Source organism: Cherax quadricarinatus, chromosome 19 (genome assembly GCF_038502225.1).
Source record: "Cherax quadricarinatus isolate ZL_2023a chromosome 19, ASM3850222v1, whole genome shotgun sequence".
Classification (NCBI taxonomy): domain Eukaryota; kingdom Metazoa; phylum Arthropoda; class Malacostraca; order Decapoda; family Parastacidae; genus Cherax; species Cherax quadricarinatus.
In genome coordinates, this window is record NC_091310.1 from 39,792,558 (window position 1) to 39,806,470 (window position 13,913).

Sequence of the window (13,913 nt, forward strand, 5' to 3'; positions counted from 1 at the left end):
AGGGAGTAGGTTGGTAGACAGCAACCGCCCAGGGAGGTACTACCGTCCTGCCAAGTGAGTGTAAAACGAAAGCCTGTAATTGTTTTACATGATGGTAGGATTGCTGGTGTCCTTTTTTTCTGTCTCATAAACATGCAAGATTTCAGGTACGTCTTGCTACTTCTACTTACACTTAGGTCACACTACACATGCATGTACAAGCATATATATGTATATATACACATCCCTCTGGGTTTTCTTCTATTTTCTTTCTAGTTCTTGTTGTTGTTTATTTCCTCTTATCTCCATGGGGAAGTGGAACAGAATTCTTCCTCCGTAAGCCATGCGTGTTGTAAGAGGCGACTAAAATGCCATGAGAAAGGGGCTAGTAACCCCTTCTCCCGTATAAATTACTAAATTTAAAAAGAGAAACTTTCGTTTTTCTTTTCGGGCCACCCTGCCTTGGTGGGATACGGCCGGTTTGTTGAAAGTATATATATATATATATTTATATAATATATATATATATATATGTATATAATATATATATATATATATATATATATATATATTTATGAAGGGATTCAGGGAAACCGGCAGGCCGGACTTGAGTCCTGGAGATGGGAAGTACAGTGCCTGCACTCTGAAGGAGGGGTGTTAATGTTGCAGTTTAAAAACTGTAGTGTAAAGCACCCTTCTGGCAAGACAGTGATGGAGTGAATGATGGTGAAAGTTTTTCTTTTTCGGGCCACCCTGCCTTGGTGGGAATCGGCCGGTGTGATAATAAAAAATAAAAATATATATATATATGTAATATATATATATATAAGAAGGATGCAAACATCATAATAGGAAACTCAGATACGCCTAGTTCTTCCTAGATGCCTTTTGAAGATATCAGTAACCTGTTAAGCTCGAAGCAATCCCCTGATTCTGAAGTCACTGGACGTATTATGTACCTCTGTAATATTTGGACTGCTGCCCATAGGATGGGTATGGAGTTATTACCACCCACAGGATGGGTACTTGGTTCTGTCACTCACAGGATGGGTATTTGGTTCTATCACCCTCAGGATGGGTACTTTTTGACTACCACCCACAAGATGGGTACTTGGCGACTACCACCCACAGGATGGATACTTGGTGACTACTACCCACAAGATGGGCACTTGGCAACAACCATCCACAGGATGGATACTTGGTGACTACCACCCACAGGATGGGTACTTGGTTCTGTCACTCAGAGGATGGGTACTCGGTTCTATCACCCTCAGGATGGGTACTTTTTGACTACCACCCACAAGATGGGTACTTGGCGACTACCACCCACAGGATGGGTACTTGGCAACTACCACCCACAGGATACGTACTTGGCTACTACCACCCACAAGATGGGTACTTGGCTACTACCACCCACAAGATACGTACTTAACTACTACCACCCACAAGATGGGTACTTGGCTACTGCCACCCACAGGATAGATAAGGATAAATGCAGGTGTGCATAATAAAGATACGGAGTAAATACTGACACACACACACATACAGCAGAAGCCTAGCAATAAAAACCCTAAGTCTAAGATTTCTCCCCCAAAAAACTGAACATAAAAAACAATGATATATGAACTCATAGAGGCCGAAGATACTAGTTGTCTAACCCAGAGGTTTAAACATTGCTAGATGCCTACGAACTTGCTAGCACCCAGATGTAATAATAATAATCTGTTTCTATAAGTACATGTACAAGGTATACAGTCCCAGTTGACATCAATGACATACTACTATATAGAAAGCCGCTTGTTATGCTGAACATTTCGGGGGAAATTAGGTCAGTTTTGTCCCAGAATGCGACCCACACCAGTCGACTAACACCCAGGTACCTATTTTACTGATGGGTGAACAGGGACAGCAGATGTTTTAAGGAAACAAGTCCTAATTTTCCACTCGTACAGGGGAACGAACCATGGACCTCAGTGTGTGAGCTGAGTGAGCTACCAATCGAGCTACGGAACACCATAATAAGATAACAATAAGTTTGTATGTCGCTAGGCTTCAGAGGAACGCCGGAAAAAATACTTAGTATGTTAATTAAGCCCTTGAGGGTCCCTTTACCAGCCTTGACGCCGACCAAGGCTCCTCTTCCATGGAATGGGAGCTAATCTCACCTTTGAGAAAAAAACTATTCCTTTCATTCCCAGTTTTCCAGGAGTTTTGTGACCCTATGGGTCTAATGCTTCCCATAAATAATAATATTAATAATAATAATAATAATAATAATAACAATAGTAAGAAGAAGAACTGTAATAAGGCTGACAAAATTACATATGAATTATTATAATTTATTGCCTATAAACTAGATAATTATCATCATGGGGAAGCTCTAAACCCGTAGGAATCATACAAGGCTTGGGAAATGGGAGGTAAACAGATTTAATTAGAGAAAGAAGAGGGCAGCTCCAGTTCCTTGGATTAAGAATCCTTGAGCAATATGAAGTCACCCTGCTGGAAGAATACCATGTCACAGAGGAAGCATATCAATCATACCCTGTAGACGGTCACTCAGGTAAAGGAAACACTGTCATCTAAATATTGTGATCCATACATGTTCCCAGATGTCACAAATGAAATCATGGAGTCAATGCCTCATAATGTAATTAGTAAAACATATAAACTCATTAGCTGACCGATGATGGAATCGGAATATATGGATTGTTGGATACTAAGACAAGAGTGAATGATATTTGTGAACCACAGCCTGGAGAGGTACGGTCAAGTAAGGACCAACAGGGGTTATTATCAGTAATGGATAATATCGCGTGAAACTAACCATTTCCTCATATGAGTGTGAAACGGAAGCCTATTAAATGTTTTGCACTCTGGCGAGATTGATGTTTTTTTCCATTCGTGCAATATTTCCTTGTCAATTGAGAAGGCTTAGTCTGAGACCGAGCCTAACGGTATATAAATACCAAAAAGCGTACCTCAGTTAATTATTTCACCAGGAAAGCCTAGGCTTATCCATTACTTTACCATGATATTGTTAGTGGCGTCCAATACTACTACTCCGTCAGTACTGTTTAATTGGTTTCAAACCTATAATGGAGAATAGTCATTAGATTGCCAAAATACAGGTCCTTCATTATATCAAAAGTTTAGTGATGTACTAAAGTTTAGGGCGAATAAATGTCTTCACTGTAGACGCTAGCTAGGGTCGCCTTACATGGTAGTCTCCAGGTAGTATACAGTGACTGTTAGATACTTGTAGCAACACTTGGGTACCTTTATGGCTAAAATGTTCCGCCAACCAGTGGATTTATCACAACAATACAGAAAAATCATCCACAGATTTTCTTTGTATTGCACTAATTAATCCACTGGTTGGCGAAACGTTTCCATAGTATATATAAAAGTGTTGCAGTGTTCAAGATAAGGATTATTTATGGAGTAGCTGGGATTATGTATGGAGCAGAGAGGCAGTGTATGGAGCAAACGGATTATACGTAATTTTAGCAGTAGAGGGCACAATAATTCCTCGAGCGAAGCCAAAATTTACCTTGCTAATTCATCTTACTCTACACGTTTATGGCTGCTATCATTGATCGTGGTGCTGGTTTAATACTGTATTAACTCAGTATTTGTAGAAACCAGTCTTAGTTTAATTCTAAAATTCGTCAGGAAACTGGACAAGTGTTTCCTCGCGCGGGTCTTAGCCGTATGATGACCCGCAACTGGTGCTTTTGGTCATCTGATCGAGGCCTTCCGCTAGCTTACCGGTCCACCTCTTTAAAAATTAAGGTCATATTGTATCTAGGTGTCTTACTGGGGACCTAGTAACCTTACTAGTCAACTAAACAGTGAGATATGGGTAACAAGTATTTTCTTCCGTGAGGAACTCGCTTATATCCTTAACTTTGTTATTACTATGTATTTTAATCCTTGAATGTTAACAGAAGCGGTGGAGGAGTTACCATTTGTGATATTTGAGTTTTGAAAAGATTTTGTTAATACCTCTGTTGTTGTGCCGTCCTGCAGTATGACTCTATCTCTGGGTCTCTCTAGCACCGGTAATGTGGTATGTTGTATATTTGGTCCTGATGTGTGACCTACTGACACACTGGGTCACCTGTTTATGTATCCCCTGTCGGCTTTTCTTGTAATTTCTTGTTGGTTACTCTGGTATATTTCGCATAAAAATATATTTTGTATAATGTCTCCCGTTTCTTGGCACGTATTTTAATATCATTGTGTCCTCCTTACATGAAACTTTAGGCAGCTCAGATTATAACATTCCTGGTCACTAATGATGAGTGAAACATCTCAGGTTGAAAATATGAACATTCTTTACCAAAGCCACACTTTATGACTTGCGGATATTTAAATTTCTAACACACAGGCGAATATCCATGGCATAATATTTACATGTTCCCTCTCTCATATCTCTTTTTTCCTGCTGCAGCTCCAACTTTGTGTATTATGTATTCTCTTTGGTCTCCCCGGGTGTGATGACCTGATCATATTACTGCTTCACAGCGTTGTTTATCTCTCCCTCTGTGTATATCATGTGTACTGAGGTTAGGCTAGGTAAGGTTTGTCAGGAAACTGAGCAAGAGTCTCCTGACGCAGGTGTATGTCAGATGATGACTCGCGTTGGAGCTTTTGGTAAGATAAGATAAGATAAGATTTCGTTCGGATTTTTAACCCCGGATGGTTAGCCACCCAGGATAACCCAAGAAAGTCAGTGCGTCATCGAGGACTGTCTAACTTATTTCCATTGGGGTCCTTAATCTTGTCCCCCAGGATGCGACCCACACCAGTCGATTAACACCCAGGTACCTATTTGCTGCTAGGTGAACAGGACAATAGGTGTAAGGAAACGTGTCGAAATGTTTCCACCCGCCGGGAATCGAACCCGGGCCCTCCGTGTGTGAAGCGGGAGCTTTAGCCACCAGGCCACCGGGCCACCGGTCGTCTGACCGAGGCCTTCCACTGGCTTACCGGTCCGCCCCTTTAAAAATTATGGTCATAGTTATAACCATTTCTAACCAATGTGTGCTGTTTTGTGTCACTGATTCGGGTTCACTGTGTTGCTCTGCACTTGTAATTCCCCCACCATCTGTTTCTCTGCTTATGTGTTTCAGTCACACCTGTGTTATTCTGCATGTGCTTCCACACCTGTGCTATTGTGCATCAGTGCTACCCTTACATCTGTGCTACTTTGCATATGTTTCATTTTTATTTGTGCCATTTTGCCTTGGATGTAGAGCCGTCGAGAGCGCTTCCCGTGATATGTGTATCAGATCATAGAAAACACTGTGAAAGAAAACTGATGATAACCCTAACTTAGATAAACAAAGTAACATCTGACACTTCCTTAAACACGACTAACTTCCCACCAGAGATATTGCCTATCGTTGTTAAAAATATCTCTCATAAGGCCGTATATTATAAATTTGCTTTGACCAATATAAATCTGAGCACTACGATTATTTTAAAACTAATTTACAAATTTAACCGCAGCAAAAAAGTTTGTGAGACATGGCTTTCAAAGAGTCTTACACGATGGTTTCCAGGTGGAAAGGGCAGAAGAAATAGCATGTATGTGTTTAGTACAACAAACGATGAACTCAGCAGCTTGCTCAGCAGGGCTTTTAAAGGTGGGTCATGCGAGCAGTATCAGGCAACTCCAAACACAACCACTAAACAGAAAAAAAAATGAATCCAGTCAGCAGGAGCAGCGTGCTTCAAGGGTGACAGGTGGTTGTGGGAGGGTTGCTACCACATTATACTCACAATATAAATATGAGCAAATAAAGAGTAAAAGATTTATGTTTGATATAGAACAAGTTTAGATCCACGAGAAGTTTTAAGATCAACAGTAGGATGAGTGAAGGAATTAACCCGAGAACACAAACAAATTCTTAAAAGTAAAATTTCTTACGTCTACACATTTATCATATATATATATATATATATATATATATATATATATATATATATATATATATATATATATATATATATATATATATATATATATATATATATATATATATATATATATATATATATATATATATATATATTACCCTGATTCTTGAAATATTATCTTGAAATATAACATATATTGGGTGGCAATAAAATTAGCTATAATTAAAAATGTGAGTGAGAAAGCAGGTATAATAAGGCTGGTGAATTAAGAAAGCAGACAGAGAAAGCAATTTGAGTGTGGCAGCAGCAGACAAAACAAGCAAGCTGAGAGAAAATGCAGACAGAAAGTGAGGAGAATGAAAGAGCAAACACCAAACAGATGAGACAGCAGACACAGCAAGGTGAGTGAGACAGAAGACACAACAAGATGGAAGAGTAGACGCAAGATGAATGAGACTGCAGACACAACAAGATAAGTGAGACGGCAGACATAACAAGGTGCGTGAGATAGCAGAACAAGATAAGTGAGACAGCAGACACAACAAGGTGAGTGAGACAGCAGACACAACAAGGTGTGACAGCAGACACAGCAAGGTGAGTGAGATAGCAGACACAACAAGGTGAGTGAGACGGCAGACACACAGGGTGACTTGAGATAACAGACAAAACAAGATGAATGAGACAGCAGACACAACATGATGAATAAGACTGCAGACACAACAAGGTGAAACAGCAGACATAAGATGAGTGAAGCAGCAGACACAACAAGATGAGTGAGACAGCAGACACAAGAATAGTGAGACAGCAGACAGAACAAGGTGAGTGCGGCAGCAGACACAACAAGGTGAGTGAGACAGCAGACACAGAAAGGTGAGTGAGACAGAAGACACAACAAGGTGAGTGCGACAGCAGACACAACAAGGTGAGTGCGACAGCAGACACAACAAGGTGAGTGCGACAGCAGACACAACAGAGTGAGTGAGACAGCAGACACAATAAGGTGAGTGAGACAGCAGACACAAGATTAGTGAGACAGCAGACACAATATTAGTGAGACAGCAGACAGAACAAGGTGAGTGCGACAGCAGACACAACAAAGTGAGTGAAACAGCAGACACAACAAGGTAAGTGCGACAGCAGACACAACAAGGTGAGTGCGACAGCAGACACAACAAGGTGAGTGAGACAGCAGACACAACAAGGTGAGTGCGACAGCAGACACAACAAGGTGAGTGAGACAGCAGACACAACAAGGTGAGTGCGACAGCAGACACAACAAGGTGAGTGCGACAGCAGACACAACAAGGTGAGTGAGACAGCAGACAACAAGGTGAGTGAGACAGCAGACACAACAAGGTGAGTGCGACAGCAGACACAACAAGGTGAGTGCGACAGCAGACACAACAAGGTGAGTGAGACAGCAGACACAGCAAGGTGAGTGCGACAGCAGACACAACAGAGTGAGTGAGACAGCAGACACAATAAGGTGAGTGAGACAGCAGACACAAGATTAGTGAGACAGCAGACACAATATTAGTGAGACAGCAGACAGAACAAGGTGAGTGCGACAGCAGACACAGCAGAGTGAGTGAGACAGCAGACACAATAAGGTGAGTGAGACAGCAGACACAAGATTAGTGAGACAGCAGACACAATATTAGTGAGACAGCAGACAGAACAAGGTGAGTGCGACAGCATACACAACAAGGTAAGTGCGACAGCAGACACAACAAGGTGAGTGCGACAGCAGACACAACAAGGTGAGTGCGACAGCAGACACAACAAGGTGAGTGAGACAGCAGACACAACAAGGTGAGTGCGACAGCAGACACAACAAGGTGAGTGAGACAGCAGACACAACAAGGTGAGTGCGACAGCAGACACAACAAGGTGAGTGAGACAGCAGACAACAAGGTGAGTGAGACAGCAGACACAACAAGGTGAGTGCGACAGCAGACACAACAAGGTGAGTGCGACAGCAGACACAACAAGGTGAGTGAGACAGCAGACACAGCAAGGTGAGTGCGACAGCAGACACAACAAGGTGAGTGAGACAGCAGACACAACAAGGTGAGTGAGACAGCAGACACAATAAGGTGAGTGAGACAGCAGACACAATAAGGTGAGTGAGACAGCAGACACAATAAGGTGAGTGAGACAGCAGACACAAGAAAGTGTAAGACAGCAGACACAACAAGATGAGTGAGACAGCAGACACAACAAAGTGAGTGAGACAGCAGACACAATAAGGTGAGTGAGACAGCAGACACAAGAAAGTGTGAGACAGCAGACACAACAAGATGAGTGAGACAGCAGACCCAACAAAGTGAGTGAGACAGCAGACACAACAAAGTGAGTGAGACAGCAGACACAAGATGAGTGAGACAGCAGATACAACAAGATTAGTGAGACAGCAGACATAACAAGGTGAGTGAGACAACAGACAAAAGAAAGTGTGAGACAGCAGACACAACAAGATGAGTGAGACAGCAGACACAACAAAGTGAGTGAGACAGCAGACACAACAAGATGAGTGAGACAGCAGATACAACAAGATTAGTGAGACAGCAGACATAACAAGGTGAGTGAGACAGCAGACAAGATGAGTGAGACAACAAACACTTGATGAATGGGACAGCAGACACAACAAGATGAATGAGACAGCAGACACAAGGTGAGTGGGACTGCAGATACAAGAAGGTGAGTGAGGGAGCAGACACAACAAGGTGAGTGAGAGAGCAGACAAGGTGAGGAAGACAGCAGACACAAAAGCGGGGCAGCAGGCACGGCAATAAGTGAGGGGTAATTTACACTGAAACTGCAGACAGCAGATACAACAATAAGCTGCAGACAGCAAACACAGATAGCGGGGAGACAGCAGACACAGAAGGGGGAGACAGGAGACACTGAAGTAGGAGACGGCATCCACATAACTGGGGAGACAGCAGATACAGAAAGCGGGGAGACAGCAGTAACAGACAGCGAGGAGAGAGCAGACACAGATAGCGAGGAAACAGCAGACACAAACAGCGGGGAGACAGCAGTAACAGACAGCGGGGAGACAGCAGACACAGATAGCGGGGAAACAGCAGACGCAGACAGCGGGTACACAGCAGACACAGATAGCGGGGAGACAGCAGACACAGACAGCGGGAAGATAGCAGTAACAGACAGCGGGGAGACAGCAGACAAAGACAGCGAGAAGATAGCAGTAACAGACAGCGGGGAGACAGCAGACACAGATAGCGGGGAAACAGCAGACACAGACAGCGGGGAAACAGCAGACACAGATAGCGGGGAAACAGCAGACACAGATAGCGAGAGAAAGTGGCTAAGACTTACTTGATGATCTTCCTTTCTTTTTGCCTGAGAAGAACAGAGAGACACAGTTTTAGCAGGAGGAGGATGACACAGAGTTTACCACCACGACGCTACACTCACCTGCCATTCCTGAACCACACACACTCCCTGCCATCAAGGAAGGCAGCAGGAGGCATTCATGAACCACACACACTCCCTGCCATCAAGGAAGGCAGCAGGAGGCATTCATGAACCACACACACTCCCTGCCATCAAGGAAGGCAGCAGGAGGCATTCATGAACCACACACACTCTCTGCCATCAAGGAAGGCAGCAGGAGGCATTCATGAACCACACACACTCCCTGCCATCAAGGAAGGCAGCAGGAGGCATTCATGAGCCACACTCACTCCCTGGCATCAAGGAAGGTAACAGGAGGCATTCATGAACCACACACACTCCCTGCCATCAAGGAAGGCAGCAGGAGGCATTCATGAGCCACACTCACTCCCTGGCATCAAGGAAGGTAACAGGAGGCATTCATGAGCCACACTCACTCCCTGGCATCAAGGAAGGTAACAGGAGGCATTCATGAGCCACACTCACTCCCTGGCATCAAGGAAGGCAGCAGGAGGCATTCATGAACCACACACACTCTCTGCCATCAAGGAAGGCAACAGGAGGCATTCATGAGCCACACTCACTCCCTGGCATCAAGGAAGGCAACAGGAGGCATTCATGAACCACACTCACTCCCTGGCATCAAGGAAGGCAGCAGGAGGCATTCATGAACCACACACACTCCCTGCCATCAAGGAAGGCAACAGGAGGCATTCATGAGCCACACTCACTCCCTGGCATCAAGGAAGGCAGCAGGAGGCATTCATGAACCACACACACTCCCTGGCATCAAGGAAGGTAACAGGAGGCATTCATGAGCCACACTCACTCCCTGGCATCAAGGAAGGCAGCAGGAGGCATTCATGAACCACACACACTCTCTGCCATCAAGGAAGGCAACAGGAGGCATTCATGAGCCACACTCACTCCCTGGCATCAAGGAAGGCAGCAGGAGGCATTCATGAACCACACACACTCCCTGCCATCAAGGAAGGCAACAGGAGGCATTCATGAGCCACACTCACTCCCTGGCATCAAGGAAGGCAACAGGAGGCATTCATGAGCCACACTCACTCCCTGGCATCAAGGAAGGTAACAGGAGGCATTCATGAGCCACACTCACTCCCTGGCATCAAGGAAGGCAACAGGAGGCATTCATGAGCCACACTCACTCCCTGGCATCAAGGAAGGTAACAGGAGGCATTCATGAGCCACACTCACTCCCTGGCATCAAGGAAGGTAACAGGAGGCATTCATGGCATTCATGAGCCACACTCACTCCCTGGCATCAAGGAAGGTAACAGGAGGCATTCATGAGCCACACTCACTCCCTGGCATCAAGGAAGGCAACAGGAGGCATTCATGAGCCACACTCACTCCCTGGCATCAAGGAAGGCAACAGGAGGCATTCATGAGCCACACTCACTCCCTGGCATCAAGGAAGGTAACAGGAGGCATTCATGAGCCACACTCACTCCCTGGCATCAAGGAAGGTAACAGGAGGCATTCATGAGCCACACTCACTCCCTGGCATCAAGGAAGGCAACAGGAGGCATTCATGAGCCACACTCACTCCCTGGCATCAAGGAAGGTAACAGGAGGCATTCATGAGCCACACTCACTCCCTGGCATCAAGGAAGGCAACAGGAGGCATTCATGAGCCACACTCACTCCCTGGCATCAAGGAAGGCAACAGGAGGCATTCATGAGCCACACTCACTCCCTGGCATCAAGGAAGGCAACAGGAGGCATTCATGAGCCACACTCACTCCCTGGCATCAAGGAAGGCAACAGGAGGCATTCATGAGCCACACTCACTCCCTGGCATCAAGGAAGGCAACAGGAGGCATTCATGAGCCACACTCACTCCCTGGCATCAAGGAAGGCAACAGGAGGCATTCATGAGCCACACTCACTCCCTGGCATCAAGGAAGGTAACAGGAGGCATTCATGAGCCACACACACTCCCTGCCATCAAGGAAGGCAACAGGAGGCATTCATGAACCACACACACTCCCTGGCATCAAGGAAGGTAACAGGAGGCATTCATGAGCCACACTCACTCCCTGGCATCAAGGAAGGCAGCAGGAGGCATTCATGAACCACACACACTCCCTGGCATCAAGGAAGGTAACAGGAGGCATTCATGAGCCACACTCACTCCCTGGCATCAAGGAAGGCAGCAGGAGGCATTCATGAACCACACACACTCCCTGGCATCAAGGAAGGTAACAGGAGGCATTCATGAGCCACACACACTCCCTGGCATCAAGGAAGGCAACAGGAGGCATTCATGAACCACACACACTCCCTGGCATCAAGGAAGGCAACAGGAGGCATTCATGAGCCACACTCACTCCCTGCCATCAAGGAAGGCAACAGGAGGCATTCATGAACCACACTCACTCCCTGGCATCAAGGAAGGTAACAGGAGGCATTCATGAGCCACACTCACTCCCTGGCATCAAGGAAGGTAACAGGAGGCATTCATGAGCCACACTCACTCCCTGGCATCAAGGAAGGCAACAGGAGGCATTCATGAACCACACTCACTCCCTGGCATCAAGGAAGGCAGCAGGAGGCATTCATGAACCACACACACTCCCTGGCATCAAGGAAGGTAACAGGAGGCATTCATGAACCACACTCACTCCCTGGCATCAAGGAAGGCAGCAGGAGGCATTCATGAACCACACTCACTCCCTGCCATCAAGGAAGGCAACAGGAGGCATTCATGAACCACACTCACTCCCTGGCATCAAGGAAGGTAACAGGAGGCATTCATGAGCCACACTCACTCCCTGGCATCAAGGAAGGTAACAGGAGGCATTCATGAGCCACACTCACTCCCTGGCATCAAGGAAGGCAACAGGAGGCATTCATGAACCACACTCACTCCCTGGCATCAAGGAAGGCAGCAGGAGGCATTCATGAACCACACACACTCCCTGGCATCAAGGAAGGTAACAGGAGGCATTCATGAGCCACACTCACTCCCTGGCATCAAGGAAGGCAGCAGGAGGCATTCATGAACCACACACACTCCCTGGCATCAAGGAAGGTAACAGGAGGCATTCATGAGCCACACACACTCCCTGGCATCAAGGAAGGCAACAGGAGGCATTCATGAACCACACACACTCCCTGGCATCAAGGAAGGCAACAGGAGGCATTCATGAGCCACACTCACTCCCTGCCATCAAGGAAGGCAACAGGAGGCATTCATGAGCCACACACACTCCCTGGCATCAAGGAAGGCAACAGGAGGCATTCATGAACCACACACACTCCCTGGCATCAAGGAAGGCAACAGGAGGCATTCATGAGCCACACACACTCCCTGCCATCAAGGAAGGCAACAGGAGGCATTCATGAGCCACACACACTCCCTGGCATCAAGGAAGGCAACAGGAGGCATTCATGAACCACACACACTCCCTGGCATCAAGGAAGGCAACAGGAGGCATTCATGAGCCACACACTCCCTGCCATCAAGGAAGGCAACAGGAGGCATTCATGAACCACACACACTCCCTGCCATCAAGGAAGGCAACAGGAGGCATTCATGAGCCACACACACTCCCTGGCATCAAGGAAGGCAACAGGAGGCATTCATGAACCACACACACTCCCTGGCATCAAGGAAGGCAACAGGAGGCATTCATGAGCCACACACACTCCCTGCCATCAAGGAAGGCAGCAGGAGGCATTCATGAACCACACACACTCTCTGCCATCAAGGAAGGTAACAGGAGGCATTCATGAACCACACTCACTCCCTGGCATCAAGGAAGGTAACAGGAGGCATTCATGAACCACACTCACTCCCTGGCATCAAGGAAGGCAGCAGGAGGCATTCATGAACCACACTCACTCCCTGGCATCAAGGAAGGTAACAGGAGGCATTCATGAACCACACACACTCCCTGGCATCAAGGAAGGCAACAGGAGGCATTCATGAGCCACACACACTCCCTGGCATCAAGGAAGGCAACAGGAGGCATTCATGAACCACACTCACTCCCTGGCATCAAGGAAGGTAACAGGAGGCATTCATGAACCACACACACTCCCTGGCATCAAGGAAGGCAGCAGGAGGCATGGAAAATATTTATAGTGACGCAAACTGTTGGTCATAAAGAATATACCCGCATTTTTAAGAATATCGAGGTCTTATCCTTTCTTGTGATTCTCTATATGTAAGAAGGTATGGTCATGTGGCTTGCCTGGGTTACTTACGGGCCCAGATGCTGGTCCCGCGACCTGCCAGACCTAACCTGAGACCTGGTGGTTAACGTCTCTGCATGGTATTAATCACCATCCTTCACTCTTAATACTGTCGCTTTAGTCCTGATCATCTAACAATAAAGTTTCTTAGTTTTGATTCAACTTTTGCTGTATTGTTTATATCAGATTGTTTTTCTCCCTCGCTTCTTACACGGAGATTTAATTCTACTTTTGTGACACAGGTTATGTTACTGGCTAGTATACTTCACATGAACCGCTGGGTCTTGTTGTTCATTCAGCGTAAAGTGACGGAGGCTCGACCCTCCGTCTGGTAATTGTAAGACATACAACTAGAAGTA

The 13,913-nt window shown here is 46.0% G+C and overlaps 1 protein-coding gene across 9 annotated transcripts in view; it reads right to left on the reverse strand.

The window, feature by feature from the left end:
- The window catches only part of rsh (radish), a 188,466-nt gene that overhangs the window by 62,669 nt on the left and 111,884 nt on the right, over nt 1-13,913 (reverse strand). For 7 of the 9 annotated variants that reach the window (XR_011392197.1, XM_070086699.1, XM_070086703.1 and 4 more), the window contains one exon: nt 9,250-9,273. The exons of the other annotated variants lie outside the window; for them this stretch is intronic. Coding sequence is in view for 6 of the 7 variants with exons in the window: in XM_070086699.1 (XP_069942800.1) it covers nt 9,250-9,273 (24 nt within the window). In the remaining variant the exon portion in view is untranslated. The remainder of the gene's footprint in view (nt 1-9,249; nt 9,274-13,913) is intronic. 9 annotated transcript variants of the gene reach the window in all.